Below are 22,855 nucleotides of genomic sequence, written 5' to 3'. Positions count from 1 at the left end.
GATCAAGTGACAGATATTTTTACCAAGGGATTGAAGATGGAGACTTTTATGAAATTGAAGAAAATGCTTGGCATGGAGAATGTTGCAAACTTAGTTTAAGGAAGGCTATGTTGAAAAAAATAAACTAAGCTTTGATCTTTTTTGATATTTTCCTATTTGTATTAGGTTAACTTTTTATTTAGTTTTTGGGTAAAATAGGTCATATAAATATTTGATATTACCGTCATATTTTTATGAGAGAGGGAGAAAAAGATAACTTTTTTCGACTGGTTCCTTTTCTTAGTTTTATAAGTCTTGTAATTATTTTTTTTTGAAAGATATATATCCTTATTTCTGATGTTCATAATCTATATTGGCTGCAATTTACCTCTTTCAACGATCGCAAGTTCCCATTAGCTTCATTCTTTTAAATTTAATTTTTTGGGTTATTCTCAGTTGAATTCTACACTTCCACCTCTACAACCTAACAACAATGATAGATCTAGCCACGTGTGACCTTTACTATCCTCCGCATCAATAGTAATATTTTCTTAATTGCAGGGAGTGCTACCGTCTTGACCGCTGCAGCCGCTGCCAAGTAGTCCTTGGAGAACGTTGTGCCCGTTAACGGTGTATCTCCTCGCTAGTGCATCCTACGACCCGTCGTTGAACTACTTCTGGTCTAACAGCAGCATCCCCATCCACACCACTAGTTCCTGATAGTACCCCGCTGTCAAAATGGTGTGGTGCCTCTCCGTCGAGTGGCGCGGTAGGTTGTCCTGCGAAGGGCGGCAGGTGGTGTTGATGTTGGGGTCGTTGTAGTTGGACCACCACGCTTCGTCGATAATGTGGGCCCTGAGAGGTAGGGTTGTAAGCCGAGCCGAGCCGAGCTTTGGGGTGTTCAAGCTTGATAAGATAATCGAGCCGAGCTTAAAATGAACTAAGCTTTTGAAATGAGTGTTTAAGCTTGACTTGGTTTATTTTTTATGAGCTTGAGTTTGTTTGAAGCTTGGCTTAAGCTTGGTTCATTTAGATGTTATCTAGCTCTCAATTCAAGCTTGGTTTGAGCTTGGTTTGAACTTGGCTTGAGCTTGGTTTAAGATTGGTTCGTTTAGATGTTATCAAGATCTCAATTCAAACTTGTTTGATTGGTTATTAAGATTGATAATTTAAATTTATTTATTTATTTTATTATTTATTTAGCATATTGAAAAGAGTTTTATTAATAAATATGGTTCGTGAACATTGTTCACGAACGTTAACGAGCTGAACACATATGTGTTTAAGTTAGTTTGTTTAGCTTAACAAGTTGTTCAAGCTTATTTGTTTAATTAATTTACTATCCAAATATGCTGTATACATGTTAGGCTCTGTTTGGTATATATAATAGGATAGATTTATATTTTTAAAATATTTTTAATCAAGCGTTTGGTAGAGTTGATTAGGGGTAGAATTATGGATGATTAAAAATAGGATTCATAATACCTTGACCTGAAGAAAAATTATGTATCTTACCTTTAATCTATCCTAATCAATCCAATCTTATCCTACCATACACATACATACCAAAGTAGCCTTAGTGTATAATTTAATCACGTAAAAATGAGTAGTAAAATTCAAAATTCGACGGATTTAATCTGACCGTTCGCACCATGCCCCTTTGGCTTTCACAGTTCACTTAAACATGTTTTTTCCGCATCCTCTCGCATTTTAATCTGACCGTTCGCATAGGGCAGATGATGGGTTCTACTATTTTCAAACCTTGGCTTCGCCGCAAGCCTTTATCGCCTCTTATCCGTTCTTGGCTGCTCGCTAACTACGCCCTTTCTCGGTAAGCCCATCGAGAGCAAGGCTGGTCGGAGTAGGAATAGATCGTCGATGGCGCTTCCGCTCCCGCTTCCCTCTACTCTCTCATTTCCTTGCCTACCGGCCTTTTCCGCTCCAGGCAATGCGCGGGCCATCCGCCTCCACGCCCTCCGGACAACCGAAAGGAAATACCGAAAGAAGAAGAAACAACCGAGGGACGACGACCCCAATTCGCCTTCCTATTCCTCTGGTCTGTCCGCGTCGACCGCGGAGAAGGGCCTGAGATTCGCCTTCATGGAGGAGCTCATGGAGCGCGCCAGGAACCGCGACTCCTCTGGCGTGGCGGATGTCATCTACGATATGGTCGCTGCTGGACTCAGCCCCGGCCCGCGTTCTTTCCATGGGCTCGTTGTCTCGCACTCCCTTTCCGGGGACGAGGAGGGCGCGGTACGTTGTATTTGTCTGCTTTTGGACTTTTCTTGTGAAGCGGAGGAAAGAAAGTTATTTTGAGGTTGTTAGAGTGCCTCAGGCAGAAACTTTTTGGGAATAAAGTATCTCACTGGCCATTATTTGGTGGATAACCAGTAAATTTGAGGTTGGAATTTAGAAATAATTATGAATCTTGAATTCTGTAGAAATCTATCCGGGAATATGAAAATTTGATTGATTAATTTGACTCAAATGCTGATAATTCTTGTTTCTATGTTCATATGATGGTTAAAATACAAGGCCGCATCTAGATGAGGCAGGTACCTTGGAGAAGACTACTAGATGAATCCCCTATATAAAGATTATAAAGGGCATATGTTGGCAATATGTGGTTGATCCGTTAAGGACCACACACACTCTCGTAAACACACATCTAAAATGTGATCTATCTAAGAGAGTTGGGATAAAGACAGCTTATAAAGAAGTTTTGTACATTAACTAGCAATCCATATAATATGCATCTTGTTTGTTTATTTGGATGAAATTTGTTAATAAATTCAAATTTAACTTGTATATGGCTTAAGTTTTAAGAAGTTAGGGATGCATTTATACTTCATAATCCTCATGCAACCATAAGTGGATGCAATGTGATCACTCAATGAAAATTTATGTGCCTGCATTAGGAGGTTAAGTGGAGCTGGAGATTTGTTAAAACAATAGCTGTATTATCATTTTATTTGTTACTAAATCTCTGAACTAATTGCGTTCTATTTTTCATTCAATTCATATGGAAGTTTGACGAAAAGCACTTATTATTATCATAGTGGGAGAAAAGAGCTTCGTCTAGAAATCAGTTTAGATTGGCAAGAAATGAATTACGATCAATGCAAGACTATCCTTGCAGAAGTCCATTAATGATGACTCTAGTCAGTCATTAGCCAAGTGCACATGCAAATAATAAGGGGAGAGAAAACAATTACTTGACTTTGAATGCATGAGGCCTTGATGGTGGATACTTTGTAATTTCTACTTGTGATCTTGAGATGATATAAGCACTTGAGAGGATGGTACTTTGAACATCCAACAACAAACTCATACACGACTTATGTTACCTCTACAACTATAAGTAACCAACATGGGTGTTGGTATGGATCTTGGTATTCAAAATAATATTTTTTTAGAAGTTTTTACACATGGCGAGTGCTCGTATTTGTGTTTAACTCGAAGTGTTTGTGTGAACATGTCAGGTGTCCTACACCAATACGTGAGGGGTAGATGAAGAGTCTAGTATCACATTATTACATTGAATATGCATGCGAATGCTTTAGCATTTTTTCTATTTATTTTTAGAAAAACAATGAGTTAGAGATCAATAAGCATAATATCTGTCCTGTTGGACATAAAATTAAAGATAGATAATATACAATAGCAAGAATTTTTCTCGTGTTTAAAATAAGAAAAACGTATCAATTAAATATAAAATGATAGGGTTTAATTAAATGCATTATAGAACATGTCAAGAAAATTTTGCACAATATCTTAATATGTGTTCCTATAGGAAAATAAACTACATTGCAATATCTGAAGTATAAAACATGCAATAACTGCTACATTTAAGTTCTTGATTGTTTTGTGAATCATGGCATCTTTATTTAGGGAGTACTCATAATTATTAATAGAAATTAATTATATGTTATTTTAAGTTTAAATATAACAACTATAGTTAGTATTTCTTACATTGTTTTTAGTGAATTTTTCATAAACTTTAAAAAGAATCAGATGCATGGAGATCCTCCAAGTTTGTTGAACACGCAGGTGGCAAACAATTTCAATCAATGTCATCTATATGTATATTTAAGTTTAAACATATTTGATTTTCTTTTTTGTATATGTTTATATAATTTTATGCATGTCTTTTATCTTTTTCATTTGTTAAAAGTAACATATATTTGCATAATTACTATCACAGCTATATGATCCACTTGATCCTGTCAATATTTAGCTCAGTATGGTTGAGTTAATTGCTAATTCTACCCTAAACTTGGGAGTATTGGAGTTACCCAATACCAAAGTTCTCAAGTAATTTAGGCACAAAATTCTAAGATGTAACACATCCAGTCATTCTTCCAACCATTACTAAGATGCCCTTTAGAATGTTAGCTAGCATGCTATACGCCGTACACAGAACCTGATCAACATACACCATCTGACCCTTAATAAAATACAATATCAGTAAATCTAGTCATGCTTGTCCAAGAACAATCACATTGCAGAGATTGATAAGAACACTGTTTTCTTATATTTTTATTTATATTCTCTCTATAGTTGATGTCACCTCTTTATTCATCATTTTCCACTCTTGATGACATTTTTTCTGATAAATCATTTCTAGATGATATATACTTTGGTTTCTCACTGTTCGTCTATGTTGGTCTCACTTTACAACATTCTCATTCTAGACTAAATTGCAAATCATGCAGATGCAGTCATTTAGAAGAGAGCTAAGTGCAGGCTTACGCCCTTTGCCTGAAACTTTTATTGCTTTAATTCGTTTGTTTGGATCCAAAGGTCAGGCAACCAGGGGCTTAGAAATTCTGGCTGCAATGGAGAAGTTTAAGTATGATATCCGGAAAGCTTGGCTTGTTATTGTTGGTAGGATAGCATAGTTTGATTTGTTAGCTATATTCTCTTGTTTTATAGTTACCAATTACATTTTTTTAAAAAAATTTAGAGGAGCTCATTCATAACCACCATCTAGAAGATGCCAATAAGGTATTTCTTAAAGGTGCACAAGCCGGGTTGCGTGCCACTGATGAAATTTATGATCTTTTAATTGAAGAAGACTGCAAAGCTGGGGACCATTCAAATGCTTTAACTATTGCATATGAGATGGAGGCTGCAGGAAGAATGGCAACAACTTTTCATTTCAACTGTCTTCTTAGTGTGCAGGTAGTGATAAATTTCTAATGCTACATATTTGTTTTCTGTATGAGCAATGCTAATTACATACTTTTGTTTTGATATGCAGTCCCTCTTAAACTTTGAGGTTCAGATGTCTTGCATATTAGAGTTTGTCTCCTTCTGACCCCAATTTAAACTTTGTCCATCAATGAGGTTTAACTTGATCAGTTATTTTCTATTTTAGAGCTCATGAGCTAATTATATAAAGTACTCTTCGCATGGAATTGAAGATTTTATGTACTTACAATCTATCTCCAATTTGGAGACTAATTGAATCTAAACATCGAAGACTTGAAAACCTGTAACAATCGTTAAGTGGTTGATCCAAGGTTTTAAAAAATCTGTATAGACAATTAGTAGCAGTGTCGAGTATAAGACATGCAGTATGTGAAGACATATGCAAGTTGGGATATATTCATTTCATATTACTATTATCAACCTCATAAACAACAAGTCATGGGGCCTAACTAATCAACTTGTATAGATTGTGCTGCTACATGTTTCTTATTGCTAATGAACTTATACTAGGCGATTTCACTAGTAAATCCTAGATATTCTAGAACACTTTAATTATATAAAATAAATACTTCTTTGTTTTCCTTTTACCCCTCACACTTTCAATTCAAATTTATGTAACTTGCCTTATTATAGAATGTAGTTGTAGTCTTTGGACACAATCATAATATCTTTATATATTTTCTCTCAAATCATCATCTTTTCTGAATACATCTAATTACCCTTGTAAAGTTGTTTTTGTGATTTATCTGCTAATAATCTCACACATTCATCTTAGTTTTTTTTTTTTTTAATTTCAATGACAATATTTTGCATGTTATTTTCTAGTTGTCCAAAACTTTAACCCACAAAGCAACTGCAAAAAATTGTCCTTTTACTGTAAGGGCATGTGAGGAAAAGCTCTTCTCCATTTTACCCCCTCTATCATATTAATGATATCTTTGTTAATCTCTTTGTTGAGGACAGACCAAAAAATTATTGAAACTCATACATGAGCTTCCTCCTATGTATTCATCTTAATTACTCCTCTTATTTCTTATTGTTGAAATTTCTTTTAGCTTTAATTTGACTTAACTTAGAATCCTTAATTTCTCGATGCAATTCAAGCTTCAGGTTTATTCTATATGCACTCTCCTTAATTAGGTCTACAAATAACAAATTGATTTGAAATTTACATTATCACCCAGCATGTTAAATAATAACATATTTTGACATATGTGACTATGCACTCTACAATACACAGAACCGAAATATAACAATGCATGCCAATCTACTGAAGCAATGTGTAATAGTATTGAGAAATCATTAGAGTAAGTCTTTTGTTTATTTATTAGTTATTTATTTATTTATTATTATTATTTTATTATTATTTTTTATTTATGTATTACCTAAAACTGGTTTAATTAGGATTAGATTGGACATGATTGAAATTTAACAATCTAGGGATAAATTAACCTCATATAACTACCATATGAGAGGCTTCTGTTTTTTTCCCTCTTAAAAATTCTTCCAACTGCATGACACATGCAGTAAGCAATCGCAGATGTGGCTGTCTATGAGGTCCAAAATGTATATTGATAAAATGCATATTATATTTCTAACAATGCGTGTTAATCAACATAGGCGATCTACATCTTTACATACACAACTAATTGTTAAGCTATGCAATCAATGTAATAGAAATACCCAATCAATGAACCTAAGAAATTCATATGCATTTTGGAAAGACACAAACACATACAAGCATATGAGATTTAGGCTGCTGCATAAGTTGCCCCCTTCTGAAAATTAATATGCAGCAGTGTAATCCACTTTTTAAAACATAAACATTTTTTAATTTGTTTTCTTGGTCACTAACTCTTGATCTTCAGAGCCCGTCTAGTTATTCCTTGTATTCTACTGATTTATCTTTGGGAATATTTTGTTGAGAACGGTAGTGTGTGTTATTATGTTGAAGTTGGCGTTCTTATGGTTGGAAACAACCATGTATGGTTTTTCTACAAAATTCAATTGCTAGTTTGATGAATATGTTGAAAATTCAGGTAATCGTCTTGTTTGATAAAATAAATAAATGATCATTTTGCTTAGTTAAAGTTTGAGTAGGTCGACAACTAAACTTTATTTGCTGATCTGAGATGACCTTTGGGTGTTTGACAGAGTATGTTTAATAATCTATCTATATGCAATCCTAGATATGCAGAATAATCTATCTATATGCAACTTAAGTTTTCGTATGTCTCCTTAGTTCATGATTGCATTTGCCACACAAGTCCTGGAGACAATATCTACAATTATATACAAGTATAATGGCTATTAGATGTGAACCTTCTTATCCAATCACTTGCATAATGAAGTGGATTTGGGTGTAATTTCCTGCTACATGGTATGATGGAAACTACGATCTTTCTCCTTAGAAACAAATTTCACTTTCTGTTGTTTTTATGAACATGCTTCTGTAGAAACTGTAGTTACCTTGGCATTCTGATGCAGGCAAATTGTGGAATTCCAGAAATAGCTTTTTCAACATTTGAAAATATGGAATATGGGGGTGAAGGTGCAGATCGTATTCTAATGTAAATTTATTTTTTTCATTTAGATGATGCTCTTTAGGTTATTAGATTCCCTTGGTTATTTTGATTAGATGCATGCAGGAGATGCTTCATCTTTTTTGTGCCACAAATTGTAAATGATCTTTTATCTGTCTTTTGTTGGACACAAAACTCAGGGACATTAGAAACCTATCATTTAGGTGAAGATTTTATGGATAAAGCTGTTTGTCTCTGCTAATATTTTGTCATGTTTAAATTGACATATACATTTCTTTGGTTACTTTTTTTTTAATCCTTTAAGTCTTTAAGTGAGCATCTTGATTGTGCTATCTGTAACATGTTAATGGATTCTGAATCTTGAAAAAAAAAATATATGTTACCCAGATTCTTGTTTTGTCTATGCCATAATGGCAGGGATTGAAATACCATTCCGTACCAAGCAACATGAACAGTTTTTACCATTCTGATTGCGGAGCGCGCGTGTTGTGCGCCAGAAGGTGGGTCATTGGTGTCCAGGGATGCCTTTGGCGTCGCCAGAAGTGTCGCAGGATGCTTTTGGCGGAGTTGGAAGCGTTACGTGATGCTTTTGGCGGCGCCGAAAGCATCCCGAGACGTGCAACGCCGTTAGAGGACATTTCGAGTGTTCCTATTCCCTGAAGAAAATTAAAATTATATTTAATTAATTAAAACAATTCCCAACTTAAGTGTGATACTTCGAAGAGGCTTTCATAAACCTTAATTAAATTATCCCAATATAATATATATATATATATATTAATATTTTTTACTGTTTGATTGATATTCTGATATTTTTTACTATTTTAAATATATATTATTTAAATTAATAATTAATTGAATTATATAATTATTATATACACAATACTATCTTTATATTATTTTATATAGTTATGATTATTTAATCTAGAGATTCAATGTTTCCATCTGATTCACACCACTCCTTTTGGTATTAGTAAGCTAACATATTATGATATGTCAATTTTATTTCGAGTTATTGATAGATCAATTTTCTTTAAAGAAAATTGTATTTAATTATTTTTTTAACAATATTAAATTGTTCGATAATGGATAACTTATATAAAATCAATATACAACTTATTTTTAAATTATACACCATAAACATATTTATCTAATAATTACTATATATAAATAAAAAAAATACCGAAACCTCGGCATGGGTTGAGATTCTAAACCTTGCATAATGGTATTCACTATGGCTATTCATGGCATGTTAGAAAGTGCATGGTTTTATATTGATACGGATCGTTGGTCAGACTTCTACCAATATGTCCTGGCTCCATACATACTGACACTTGTTTTGGAGCTTATATTCACTAACATAGTCAGCTCTTTCCATCCTTGTTTTTGTTCTGAAATGTTTATTTAATCTGAATGCCGAACTATTAATGGTTGCTTTCATAACACTTGTTTAGATTCATTAATATTTGCTGAATATTGTGTAATACTGGTGGGGCCTTGTTTAGATTCATTAATAGTTGCTGAATATTGTGTAATACTGGTGGGGCTATCATGAAGGTTGCAGTGATACTATGTGTTGTTTCCTCTTGTTAGCCATACAAATTGGTTCTAATTCTGTTGTATGCTAATCATTTTGTATGACATTAAATAAAACACGCCTTCACAAACTAATAGTTGTTCCATTTCTGCTCCTCCTGATTAGTACTTTGTTTTGTAGATTACATGAAGCCCAATACTGAGACTTATAACTGGGTGATCCAGGCATATACTAGGGCTGAGTCCTATGATAGGTAAATCTTCTGCTCGAGCATTGTATTCTTATTCATATTTGTTTTTTTTTAAATGTTACTGTGTTTGCCACAAAAGCTGGTGTTAGACTCATATTTAAACTTTCATATGCTGCTGCTGATTGTCATATTCCTACTTAGTATCTTGGCTATGTGTTTATAGAATTGGATGATAAGGAAAATGCTGTATTTCTTAATTAATGAGAGAAGTGCTATATGCATGATAAAACCCCAACTCCAGAACTACTAACGTGGGAATAAACCCACTACAACAATAGCCCCCTATTAATCCATACTTCTAACACTCTTCGAAAGTCATGATTAGAGCATATTTTATTTATTTATTTAATTTATTTTTTTCTGGGATCAACTATGAGAATTTTAACTCACAATTAACCTTTTCTGTAAGGTCATATCAGTTAGTAATACTTCTGTCATTTAAATCTCATGTAAAAAGGATTGGCTTAGATTTATCTGCTTGACTGTTGTGAGTGCATTACTCCAACAGTAAGCTTAACTTCTTGTTATTTAAGTTTAGAGATTGACAAGCATCACCTTGTGGTGCATCTTATAGTGATTTGTGTGTCAGATAACTAATTGTTGTTTGCTTTTGATCTAACCAGTAGTTGCTATGTGGTATAGGACTAGAGGGGCTACTATTTCTACCAGTAAAAAACTCAGTCTATATTAATTATTGGATTCATGGGACTTATTTAAGGTTTTAATTTTCTTGAAATTTAAATGCTAATGTTATTATATCACATATTTGATTATGTTTGAGATAGGTTATGCTCCTTTTTTATTTTTGTTCAATCTGCATGTAATTGCCATCTCAGTCGTGGTTAAATTTGACACCTTCATATACAAAATTAGTATTTTGCCAAGTTCTGGGTATCAGATATATTGCACTCTCTCTCATTTGCAGCTGATGGTTTTCTATTTTTCCATTGGATCTTAGGGTGCAGGATGTTGCTGAGTTACTTGGGATGATGGTTGAAGATCACAAGCGTTTGCAGCCAAATGTTAAAACTTATGCGTAAAGACATTGTCTCTGCTATTAGTTTCTCTTTATTTTTATTTGAAAATTCCAACTACATCTAGCCCACTTTTATTAGGTATTTCCCTTCCTGTCATTTTGATTTTATCTTAACCCCTTTAGTTAAATATTTTTCTTTTAAGGGCATGATCTCCCTATTTCTCTCTCTTTGCTTGATGAGTTTCTTCGAATTTTGTTTTTTACATATAGTTTTATACTATAAAACCCACCGATGTCGGTTCCAAGCCTGGATGATAAAGGGTGAGGGTTGCGTGTTAGGTTGTCAGCTAGTGTTGACTTTCAGACAAATGTTCAATGAATGGATCTATAATTTTATACTATAGACATCAAATGCATGCTGTTAACAGTCTATTGTACATGTAAATCAAGCATTTGCTCTTCCAGATAGCATGCCAAAGAAGTCATGCATGGTGTTGTTTAATACAGATTAGCTCTTCGATTTTTCTGAGCTCGTATTGTGGTTTTGCAGGATCTCAGATGAAGTTATTTAGCATCATCTTGGAGTCTTGCGTAAACCAAGCAAAGTAAACTCATTAAATTTATTTATTTTCATAGTATTGAACTTTAGGAAGCTGTGGCTTAACATTGAAGCCATTTCACAACATTAATTCATGAAATAATCATATACATCATATAGAAGAATATATTCATTTGTGTGTTGAAGATATGCTTATAATTATGTAAATATACAAGATCATAGTTGTAAGCAACAATATCCTAATACATATATTTAGGACTTGTGGTTTGATTGTACTTTCCAAATCATCCAATATGATATCAGAGCCATCAATCTATTGCTACAACACTAGAACCTTTTATGCCCTTAAGGTAATAGTGCATCGGCAGGACACCTTCTCAGTTTCTAGGTATCTAAGGATATGAGTCTCAGTTTTGGCGAATTAACGGATGAATTTTTCTTAATGGGCGGTTGACCTAAGGACTCTGGGTTGATGGGTCGTCCGCTGTGAGTGTTTCTCGATTTACTTTGGGGTGGCCGGTAAGAAACTTCCATGGGCCGGGCTGGTGTCTCTTAGATTAGTGGGCGTAAGCTGGATACCTGGTGCTAACTAACAAAAAACACTAGAACCTTTTATGATCCAAAATCTTAACCTTTATCTCTTTATTGCTAGAAGAAAAGAAATAATGAGCCTCATATTTATCACCTCACATTCTCCTTCACTTTATCTTTAATGTCACCTCAGTACTCTGCTTGTATTTCTTCTTTGACTTTGTTAGGATCCAATCAAAAATATTACATATCTTGGGGTGTAATTTGTAAAGTTGCTATAATGAATATAAACATGCATAGATAAAACTACCTATGATTAGGATCTCTAATAATGAATGTAGGTCGTTATTGCTGCTCTTTTATATGCAAAGTTGCTGGTCGATGTTGGATTGATAGGGCCAAACCATGTTAGTCGTCTTATCTTATCTCACTAGTGGGAGGTGATGTTCAATCCCTCATCCTCACGTGAGTTGTGCAATCTGTAGTATCTCTCATATATGTAGATGTCATTCTCTCTCAGTCTGGGTACAAGCAGATTTTTAATCATGAGCAGGCGAAGTTGCTGTTTGTGGGATCATGAGATTGGGGATATAATTGGTATCAAGATGAGGATTCTGATATCATTAAGAAATTGATGGAGAAAATATTAGGATTTTTAATGCTCCATGTACCTTACATATGCTTATTATTCATTAATGGAAAACTACCTTTACACGATGTGTTATATGGTATTTCAGAAATAGGATTTTCATGTGTTCAATTAGGTTCTTGACAATTACAGGTTTTATTAGTTCCAATGATTAGTTGGTTTGCTTGTTGATCAACTTAGCAATTGTATTTGTTATGGCTTTGAAAGGTCTAAGTATTTTATTATCAGATATTATTTTTTTTTATTATGGAGGATGAAATTCCATCAATGGTACCTGTAACATGGGGCCTAAACTCTAAATATCATTAATCTAGTTGAAAATATCATTAATCTAATACACGTAGATAGGGGACGCTATGAGGGTTGGTTCTATCTACCCCATAATCTAAAGACCAAGAGTGTAAGCCCGGAGTGTGTGTGATTTTTTTTTTTTCAGAAATAAAATTTCTAAAAATAATGCATTCCGCCAATCCTTTTTGATGAACCTATTTTCCTTGCAATCTCTTTTTCTTTTATTGAGATTTGTGGATTTAATTGTGTGTGTCTGTGTGTTTTTTTTCCTTCCACTTGTAGAATTATCTTTTTATATTGGTTATTGAGCATGAATAGGAGCCTTGATGCAACGTTAAAGTTGTTGCCGTGTGACCTAGAGGTCACGGGTTAGAGTCTCGAAAACAGCCTCTTGCAAAGTAAGGTAAGGCTGCGTACAATAGACCCTTCCCCGGAACCCTGCATTGGCGGGAGTTTCGTGCACCAGTTGCCCTTTTATTGGTTATTGAGCATCTCCACAAAATTCCTTGAAATAAGATTTGATATTTTTCTTTTTTAGCTGGACTCATTGTATTTCAGTTTCTGTTGAATTGATGGATAATTACCTTTATGTTAGGTTAATGGTGGAGTGTTTTACAAAATATTGTGTTGTAAAGGAAGCAATTCGACATTTTCGAGCCCTTAAGAATATTCCTGGGGGCACAAGGGTTTTGTATAATGAAGGGAATTTTGGTGATCCATTGTCACTCTATTTGCGAGCTTTATGCTGTGAAGGTACTTGTTTGATTGACAGTACTATAACTTTTTGAAAAATTTTATTGATAAACTTGTTAGGCTCCAAGCTCGTTTATTGAGACACGAATTATATATGCATGGTAATTGTATTGAAATTGAAACTTCATAAAATAACCTCATCATACATTTTTCCTAGAGCTTTATGAATTCTTATTCTTGCTCATGTTACAAAAATTTTCATTTACTTAGCTATTCTTCAATACCTTTATAAATTACCTTAGTCACCCTGCAGAAAATGTCATAATCTTATTTATAGGAATCTAATGTTTGCTGATATCTTCAGCTAATGCTCCATTTGCCTACTCGAAAATAACTTGTTTGCAGAAAAACATTTCATGCGAGAAACATTTTCAAGTAAAATAGATTATTTTCTATTGTTTTGATGTGATGCTAAGATATGCCAAAATATGTTTTTTGGCTTTGGCAAAGAGGGGAAGACATTTTCCTTTTCCCCTAGTTGGGTTGGTTGGGCGGTCTGGTTAGTTAGGCTAGTTGAGCGGAGTAGGATAGATGCTTGTCCTGGCTAACCTTGATAGACTGGCCTACCTACCCAGACTGATTCGCACTGCACAGAACCAACCAATTTGCTCAAGCACCCAACCTGCTTGACTTGATATGACCACTCAACTCACCCAGCTTGTCAACCCAACAAGATTGTGGCTCACCGGCCTTCCAGACCGAACAAGGCCACCTTCTGTGATTGGATTGTTCGACACAACCTGGTCTGATGGACCACCCAACCCACCAGACCACCTATCCAGCTAAGTGTGATTAGTTTGATAGACTACTCATCCTGCCCTACCCTACTGGACCAACCTGACTGACATGACTTATTGGACTGCCGACTCACTCAGCTCACCTGAATCAACTAGACTGGCTAGTTCACCTGAACCGACTAGATTGATTAGCTTACCTAGCTCGACTGACTTGATTGGTTTGCTTGCTTTGCTCGGCGAAACCAAATTGATTAGACTGAATAATCTGATTGCCTTAATCAGCCTGTTGATCCCATCGCATGCTTAGTTGCCCGACATGTGTGACTTGTCTAACTCAACCCGCTTGACCTACCTGACTTGTCAGCTTGTTAGACTGCCTGGATATGGACGGCAAAGAGGAGTTTATTGATAGAAAATATGCAAAAGATTTGCCTGGAGAATATTTTTTATGGATCAAATAGAGCTTAAATATAATTTTTTGAGATATGAAGTTATCTAGAGAACATGTGTATCATATTTTCTTTGTAGGTGATATAACATTGGTACATTCAGGTGCGTTTTCTTTTGGGGAGGGAAAGTGCAGGTGAGAGAAATGAGGTTAGTAAAATAAGTTTGTAGGGAAAGAAGGAAATTGATCCCCTTTCAGCTTTCTCTTGAGGTTGAGAAACCAGGAAAGAAAGTTTCCCATCTTTTGTTTGGATGGAAAGAAAATTATAAAGATAATTCTAGCTTGATTTTTGAGAAACAAAATAGATAGTGAAAAATATTTCTTTTAATTTTCTTCGATAAAGATAGCTAGCATTGAGTTATTGCTGCTCTCTGCTCAATTTGTGCTGAAGCATTGCAAGGGAAAGAGTTACCCAACTGTTTATAGAAAAGGTATAGAGATATGGGTCCTACCCTTCCTTTCCCCAGGGTCATTTCCTTTCCAGATGTTTCTGCTCAAGGAAACAGAACCTTGGGGTTTTAAATCTTAACTGGCAATAGTTGTATAAAATTGTATAATCACTTTGCTAACTCAAGGCAATTGTCATATACTAAAGTTTTGGTGGTTGTTAATTTTATGGCTTGATGATTTATCATGCAATGTTTTATTGATAATTATCTTTTTTGTTTGTGCTAGGCGAACTTCAAAAAGCATTCAAAATAAGCTAGTTATTTTTTAGTTATATGTCCTAAACCTCTGAACACTAGATTTTGTTTGGTAATTTGTTGAGAATAATTTTTTTATTTGTTTATCTGAGTATGATGTGTCCCAACTCCCAAGGGCTTGATGGGTCACAGCAATTTCCTTCTGGTTGCTTATTGTTTTACTTGCATTGATCTTGCTCTGGCATTATTTACATAAGATTGTTGCAATAATTCCAATTAGATTTTTTTCATTGACATGGAGATTATGACCACACATATTTAGTTCTAACCAATAAAGATAATTCTAACCAGGACGAGCTGTTGAGCTGCTGGAGGCTTTAGAAGCAATGGCTAAAGATAATCAACCTATTGCACCACGGGCTATGATTGTGAGCAGAAAATATCGTACACTTGTGAGCTCCTGGATAGAACCATTGCAAGAAGAAGCAGATGTGGGTTTTGAAATTGATTATATAGCCCGGTACTGCCCTCATTTTTTATTGTGGATATTGTTTTAGGTAGTAGCACAATAATTTGTCAATTTTAGCCACAATGGAATGAAAAATATATTCCTCAGTTTTTCATAAAGGCTGGTTGTTTCATTGTGTAAATTATGACATTATATCTAATTTGTAGAAGCTTTGATGTATTGAGTTTCATAATACAAACTCTGTAGTTATAACTTGATTAGTTGGCCAGACTGTTATTGAGGATAAATTTGTAAAGTTCATAGTTAGAACATATACCACAAACAAGAATACGAAAGGATAACATGGAAAATGCCCTTGATGGATAAAGAGTAAAACGACTATGGGAGAAGACATGATCCATTAATCAAATGGGAGAGGGCATATCCTAGTTTTCTTCCAGTCATCTAGAATAAGAAGAAAACCTTAATTATGTTGTAATATTTGAACCAAAAAAATATCTAGACATATATTGTTGTTGGTGATATGGAAATGTAACCCATTAATTGGTCGACAATCAACAACATAATGAGATGATGGTTTCTTTTCTATCCATGCTATCTTTTGTTGATAAAATTCTAAAGGAATGATGGAGACCTGCTCAACAAATAATCATTCCATTGACTACTCTTTGGAGTATCTAAGGTAAGTGTTTTTTTCTTAGCCTGCAATCTTAGCTTCTCCATAATGAATTATCATTTGTCCAACACTGTAGTGTGAGACTCTAACAATTCACATCAATTTTCATGGCTAAATTACTATACCTTAAAGTCACATGGGGTGTACTCATGCTATTTTTCTCATGCTATGAGAACATAGCCATTTCAATTTCTCTTGATCCTAGCATGAAAATTTAAAGAAATCAAACACTTAGATTTTGCATTCAGGAACTGCTCATGTCTTTATAGAAGTGTCATCTATAAATTGACAAGAGATTGTAGGATGACACACAAGGACTCATGCAATTTATAGGTATTTGAATAGCTCTAACTTAAGCTCCTTCCTCTCAACTCTAATTTCAAAGGTGCTTTGGTTTATTCCAGAGATTACAATAATCAGAGGGTTTCAATTTTTTATTTTGGATATAGTGGACTGACTTGGCAACCGATCAAAGATCCTCTTAATCATATGAACTAGTATTTTGTGCCCCTGTTTAGGTGAATCCTCAAATCACCTTTAAATGAGATTCATACAAGTCCGTGCAAGAGATGAGTACAACCACATAACAGATCCCACAGTTTGTGAATTGTTGATTTGTGGAACTATCACTGTTTTGATTTGGGGATTTGAGGATGCTCTCTAATGATCTCCAGGTGTTTCAATGTAGAGTTTCATCACAATATCACATGGACAATGAACTTATATCATATTTTGAACCCCTGTTCACTCATATTGAGTTCCTTGTGATCTACAGATATGTTGCAGAAGGTGGGCTTACAGGAGAACGCAAGCGGTGGGTGCCACGAAGGGGAAAAGCACCCTTAGATCCAGATGCCCTTGGTTTTGCCTATTCAAACCCGAAAGAAACATCTTTCAAACAGTGTTGTCTGGAGGAGTGGAAGATCTACCATCGCAAGCTCCTGAAAACCTTAAAAAATGAAGGACTTTCCATTTTAGGTGATGCTTCAGAAGCTGATTATATTAGAGTGGAGGAGAGATTAAGGAAAATAATAAAAGGGCCTAACCAAAATGCTTTGAAACCAAAGGCTGCAAGTAAAATGATAGTCTCAGAACTAAAGGAAGAGCTAGATGCACAAGGTCTGCCTATAGATGGAACTAGACAGGTACTCTACCAGAGAGTGCAGAAGGCAAGAAGAATAAACCGTTCACGCGGCCGTCCACTTTGGGTACCACCTGTGGAGGAGGAAGAAGAAGAGGCAAGCAATATTTCCTCTTTTTTTTTTTTTTTTGTAGAAAATTCCTATCATCATGTGAAACAAATCTATAAAATTGTGCTTTTTGTCTAGTACTTGTCAACTGTCATTTCTTTTCAAGAGCATATCTCTTGGTTCACACTTCATATGCCCTTTCCCTCATACGGAGAAAATGAAGTAGAGTATGATTGGATTAACATGTTTTTTCTATTCATTTCAGGTTGATGAGGAAGTGGATGAACTGATAGCGCGTATTAAACTTCAAGATGGAAACACAGAATACTGGAAGCGTCGTTTTCTTGGTGAAAGTTTGACCAATGTGCACGAGAAGGATAATTTATCAGATTCTGAAATTCTTGATGTAGTAGATGATATAGATCCTCTGGAGGATGGGACAAAAGAAGCAGAAGAAGATGAGGTAGATGAAGAGGAAGTTGTTGAACAAACAGAAAATCAAGAAGGTGATATAACTAAAGAAAAAGAAGTTGAGAGAGCCAAACCTCCTCAAATGATTGGTGTTCAATTGTTAAAGGATTCAGGAGAAACTTCTTCAGCAAAAAAATCAAGAAGGAGAGTTGCTCGAGCATCTATGGAGGTTTGCCATTATATATTTTCTTTGTATATTACGATTCTTTCATCATTGTACATGTCTCAATACACACACCCAAACATATACTATAGCTCCTTGGTTTGTGATTGGCATAATCCATATTAATATACACACAGACGTGTATGGTTACTTAGATATTTTGCTTCTTTCTGTCAAGCAAAGTCTAGTGTTTGCTAAGTTTTGTATGTTTGTATTTGAGCGAGTCCCTTGATTGTTATGGTTTCACATGGTTATATGGCATGGACATATTCTTGCATGCATGTGACGTTGACATTAAGTTCATGGTATAAAGAAATTTTAATTTTCATACTCGTTCCTATTACAGATTACATTTATTTTTACACAATGTGTAGGTTTGTCTGGGTGATTTCACATGCTTAACCACTAATGAAATGCTTGCTTTCCCCTACTAATTGTTCATCAAGATGCACTAGTAGTCACTGTAAATATTTACTCCAGAGTTTATGCTGTCTACTAATATCATTAAAAGAATATAGCTTTGAATATTTTTTGAAATCTTCTATTGTTTGCATCTTCTTTTTTTGTATCTTTTATTGCTTGCATCTTCCTGCAGGCTTTTCTATTCTTGTTTTCTGTTCTTCTTCGTGGCCTATAATTTACCCCATAAACACTCCAGAAGCATCAAAATCTTGATTTTTTTTGGCCAGCTGCATGTGACTTCATTTGCTTTGATTCTTTTGTCAATTTCATGCAAGTCAGAATAGTTTTTGATTAAACATCACAAATCTTTTAAAGGTTGTTAAAGTGATGCCTTTGAAAATCATGCTTGGTCAAGCTTGGGTTGAAATGGTATCATGAGTCATGACCATACAAGAACATGAAACTAAGGTTTCACTTTTGAAATGGAAAAAAGGAAATTCTGTACTCTTTTGTATATAGCTAACAGATAACTGGTATGTAGAATGTGGATGATTGATTCTTCCTATGGATCATCTTTAATGGACTTGGTCCCCATAAATTCTTCTGTTGTTTTGATCCCTACTCTAGAGTCTAGCCATTACAAACTCAGTTTGGATTGACTTACTAGGCTAGCTATCCAATGATTTTTTTTTTATCTTGAAATTGTTTTATACCTCAAATAATGACCTCAATCAGGTAGCTGGTTAATGATTTCTAACATAGTACCTATCACTTTGATTCTTTTGTTAATTGAATGACTAGTTGCATTGCAAGCGTTTGTGATGGTACAAATTAATTGTAAATTTTGACTATTTTCTAAGGCACATTTTATGGTGCAGTTCCCTCGAACTTAATGCCTATGGTTTCTTCAATTTGCAAAGTCTTGTATATGATATTAAATGTTATCATTTTGCAAGTTGGCTTCCTCATGAATTTTTTTGCATATATATATTGATGACCAAATTTTCATAAAGTTAGGCTATTTTTAAAGGAAATTGATAAAAAAAAACATATTTCTAACACAAGTCCATTGGATTTGCATACTTAAAGGAGAAAAAAATAAAGGGAAGACCATATATGGAAATCTGGGATTGGTATCCTTCATTACTTTAATAGAAAACCCCGGATGTTCAGGTGAAGATTGACAACGGCAAGATATTTCCATTTTTATCTGGGAAGAAACAAGAGAGAGATAAAATATCCAAATGCTAAATCTGTCCATCCATTATAGTCTTCTCTCCAAGTAAACAAAAGGAATAATTTAAGGCACATTTCATCCTCTCAAGTCAATAACATGGACAAAGAATATATCAGAATCCTCATTGCTTCATTATTAATTTCTATTCCTCTTATGCTTTCTACTTCATAAACAGAGTCTAAGAGGAGTCCTTATTAAGTTTCTAACTATTATGGGCCAGATTGTTAAATTTCTATTCCTCTCAGTATGTTTCCTTTATTTTGTATAAATTTTCCTTAAACCAACTTTCATCTATTATGCAATCTCAATTTTTACTAATGTAGGATGATGATGATGAAGACTGGTTTCCAGAGGATGTAACTGAAGCATTAAAGGTCATGAGAGAGAGAAGAATTTTTGATGTGTCAGATATGTTCACAATTGCAGATGCTTGGGGTTGGTCTTGGGAGAGAGAGTTGAAAAATAAAAAGCCTCACAAATGGTCCCAAGAATGGGAAGTAGGGTTAGCAATTAAAATCATGCAAAAGGTATCTATGATCACCTCATGCAGTTTTCTGCCATTTTTTAGCTTACCGTATGTTAGTATGCACATCAGATGGCCACATGTACTTTGTCATCTCAGATATGGTCTTTCCTTGTTTTGGCTTATTATGCCTCCTTAAGTTATGTTTTGCTAGTAAAACGTGAAGGTCAGTGTTACTCTTCACACAGTCATTCCATTCCATAAGGTCAACGATGTCAGTGTTTTGGCTTATTATGCCTCCTTGTTTTGCTAGACTAGTTGGTTTCAAATATGGTCTTTCCTTATTTTAGCTTATTATGCCTCCTTAAGTTATGTTTTGCCAGTAAAACAACAAGGTCAGTGTTACTCTTCACACAATCATTCCATTCCATAGTCAACATGTGGAAGGTTCAAAAATGGGTCGCTAAGCAATCCCTTATATTTCTTGCTATGAAATCATATTTAGTGGCTCTTGGTTATAATCTTTGCATTATTCTTTCTGTCGAGCTTCTTTATTTGCCCCATCTCTTCTATACATTTTGTTTTGCAGCTCTTGCTGTTAAGTATTAACTCTACTTTTCTAGCAAGCCGATTACTTCTTGACTTCTTTTATCTTTCTAGTTACTCAAAGTGCAAGGTATTCGGGACCTTGCATAGTTGCATTACTTGTGTGCTTGACCTAGGTAAAAGAGCCTTATCACCTCTTTGATAATAGATATTTTTTAAAAATATTCACATGTTTAGGCTCTCCTGCTGTTCCTTGTATGACAACCTTCAAACGTAATGAAACCAACTAGTCAACATTTTTTATGGACATTAATGGAACTAAAGATGTAACATTTTGTAAGTTTCGTTTGAATTATATTTTTTTGTTACAGTGAGATTAGAAATCTTTTTAATCTTTACAGCCTTCTAGATAAGAATGTAAATATTTACAGCCTTCTAGAGGTATGCAGCCAAATCATCATTAGAAGATTTTTGGCTTTTTTACTGTTCCAAACAATTCTCCTTTATAAATTTTTCTGCTCCTATTTCCCTGCCTCTGAAACAGAAAATTGTGAAATGTTATGATTGAGCACTCCTAGATTTATAAACCATTATAAGCTCTGGACCTGCAACTGAATGTTTTATGCCATCATTTTCAGGTTATTCAGTTAGGCGGGACACCAACCATTGGCGATTGTGCCATGATTCTTCGTGCTGCTATAAAAGCTCCTCTGCCATCAGCCTTTTTAACAATCTTACAGACAACGCATAGCCTTGGCTATGCGTTCGGAAGGTAACTTGTGTTTTGCTCCATAGTTTACTGTTACAAGGATAGTATTTATTGAATTAAAGATTTTAATTTATTACCTCAAACCACACTATCTGCTACATTGGCCATTAGTTGGCCATTTTATCCTGTGTGATATATAGTTGCTTGTTCTTTTTTCTTCCTGAAACGGTTAATAATGGTTTTGGACTAAAATATTTTTTTTCCCATTGCAATGGATTCAGCCCAATATACGATGAAGTTATTTTGTTGTGTCTTGATCTTGGAGAAGTGGATGCCGCCATTGCAATTGTCACAGATATGGAGACTACTGGAATCAAGATTCCTGACCAAACCCTCGATAAAGTGCTCTCTGCTCGTCAGGGCATTGCCGAACCTACATCAGAGGAATCAGTAGATAGCAATAGCTAGTGAGATTATTGCAAGGTAGTGGATCCAACAAAAACATTTCTTCTGGAGATTTGTCAAACACCTCAAATATAGACGAGTAGCATCAGGACATCAATATTTCAGAAAAAGTTCCCATTCTTAAACAATATACTCAGAAGAATCATTCTTTACTGCTCTTCAATTACTGCCCTTTAAGTTGCTTATCTTCAGTCATGTTCAAGCTCCTCTTAGAGTAAGCCAGTATTTTGTATGCTTATGAATGAGTTGTCAATTAGTAAGATTTTGGTGTCTTCTTGTAATTTAAATAGGTTTGCCTTGTAGTGAAGTCCAAGCTCCTCGACCCTAAACCCTTTGCACTCAGTATACAGCTTAGTTTACCGAATGCTGTTTCTTTTTGTTTCAGATTTTGAGGATCCAGCATGCAATGGAAGAATGAAGTGCCACTATATGATATCATATTAATGATGACAAATTGACACCCCACAGCCTACAGGGGGAATGCAGTAATAAAGTATTCAAAAGAAATCCTTTTAAGGTCAACTTCTATATATATATATATATATATATATATATATATACCAGTGTACCAGAAAACAAGTCAAAATTGACAATGAATACAATAATATAAATCGTTAAAAAAAATTAAAAAAATATATATGACCATGACAATGATATTTCGTTGAGCCAATAATAATTTTTATTTGTCAAATACTTATCATGGGCAGAGGTGAAAAAAGAGAGTAAGAGTTGCCATTATCAAATGTGGATGAGTGCAAATCAGCTGCCGGATATGTAAATCAACCAATGCTGTTACAAAGTTATAGAAAGGAGCGTAACAATGAGTAAGTTTTCTTGGATCATCTTCCCGATCTCCAGGTTCTTAATATGAGCAAGCACAAAAGGATACCTCAAAAATGATCCACCAAAGTAATAAAAATTACACTAAAACAATAATAGACAAATAATCGATG

General features: G+C 34.6%; 1 protein-coding gene across 2 annotated transcripts; it reads left to right on the top strand.

Moving 5' to 3' along the window:
- Nucleotides 1-1,735: 1,735 nt before the first annotated feature.
- LOC122050643 lies at nucleotides 1,736-22,397 on the top strand. Of its 2 annotated transcripts, XM_042611546.1 has the most exons (14): nucleotides 1,736-2,232; nucleotides 4,695-4,866; nucleotides 4,946-5,163; nucleotides 7,681-7,744; nucleotides 9,454-9,526; nucleotides 10,482-10,559; nucleotides 13,125-13,282; nucleotides 15,463-15,631; nucleotides 17,032-17,494; nucleotides 17,712-18,086; nucleotides 20,043-20,246; nucleotides 21,367-21,500; nucleotides 21,719-21,920; nucleotides 22,288-22,397. In XM_042611546.1, exons 1-13 carry the CDS (start codon nucleotides 1,858-1,860, stop codon nucleotides 21,903-21,905), a joined length of 2,670 nt encoding a protein of 889 aa, XP_042467480.1. In that variant the 5' UTR covers nucleotides 1,736-1,857; the 3' UTR covers nucleotides 21,906-21,920; nucleotides 22,288-22,397. The 2 variants fall into 2 exon arrangements, with proteins under 2 accessions (XP_042467480.1, XP_042467472.1); XM_042611538.1 differs by lacking the exon at nucleotides 22,288-22,397 and having other exon boundaries at nucleotides 21,719-22,231.
- Nucleotides 22,398-22,855: the final 458 nt, after the last annotated feature.

The sequence above is a fragment of the Zingiber officinale genome, chromosome 1B, assembly GCF_018446385.1.
Source record: "Zingiber officinale cultivar Zhangliang chromosome 1B, Zo_v1.1, whole genome shotgun sequence".
NCBI lineage: Eukaryota > Viridiplantae > Streptophyta > Magnoliopsida > Zingiberales > Zingiberaceae > Zingiber > Zingiber officinale.
Note: the sequence above shows the minus strand (reverse complement) of the source record. Positions and strands in the feature narration are given on the sequence as shown.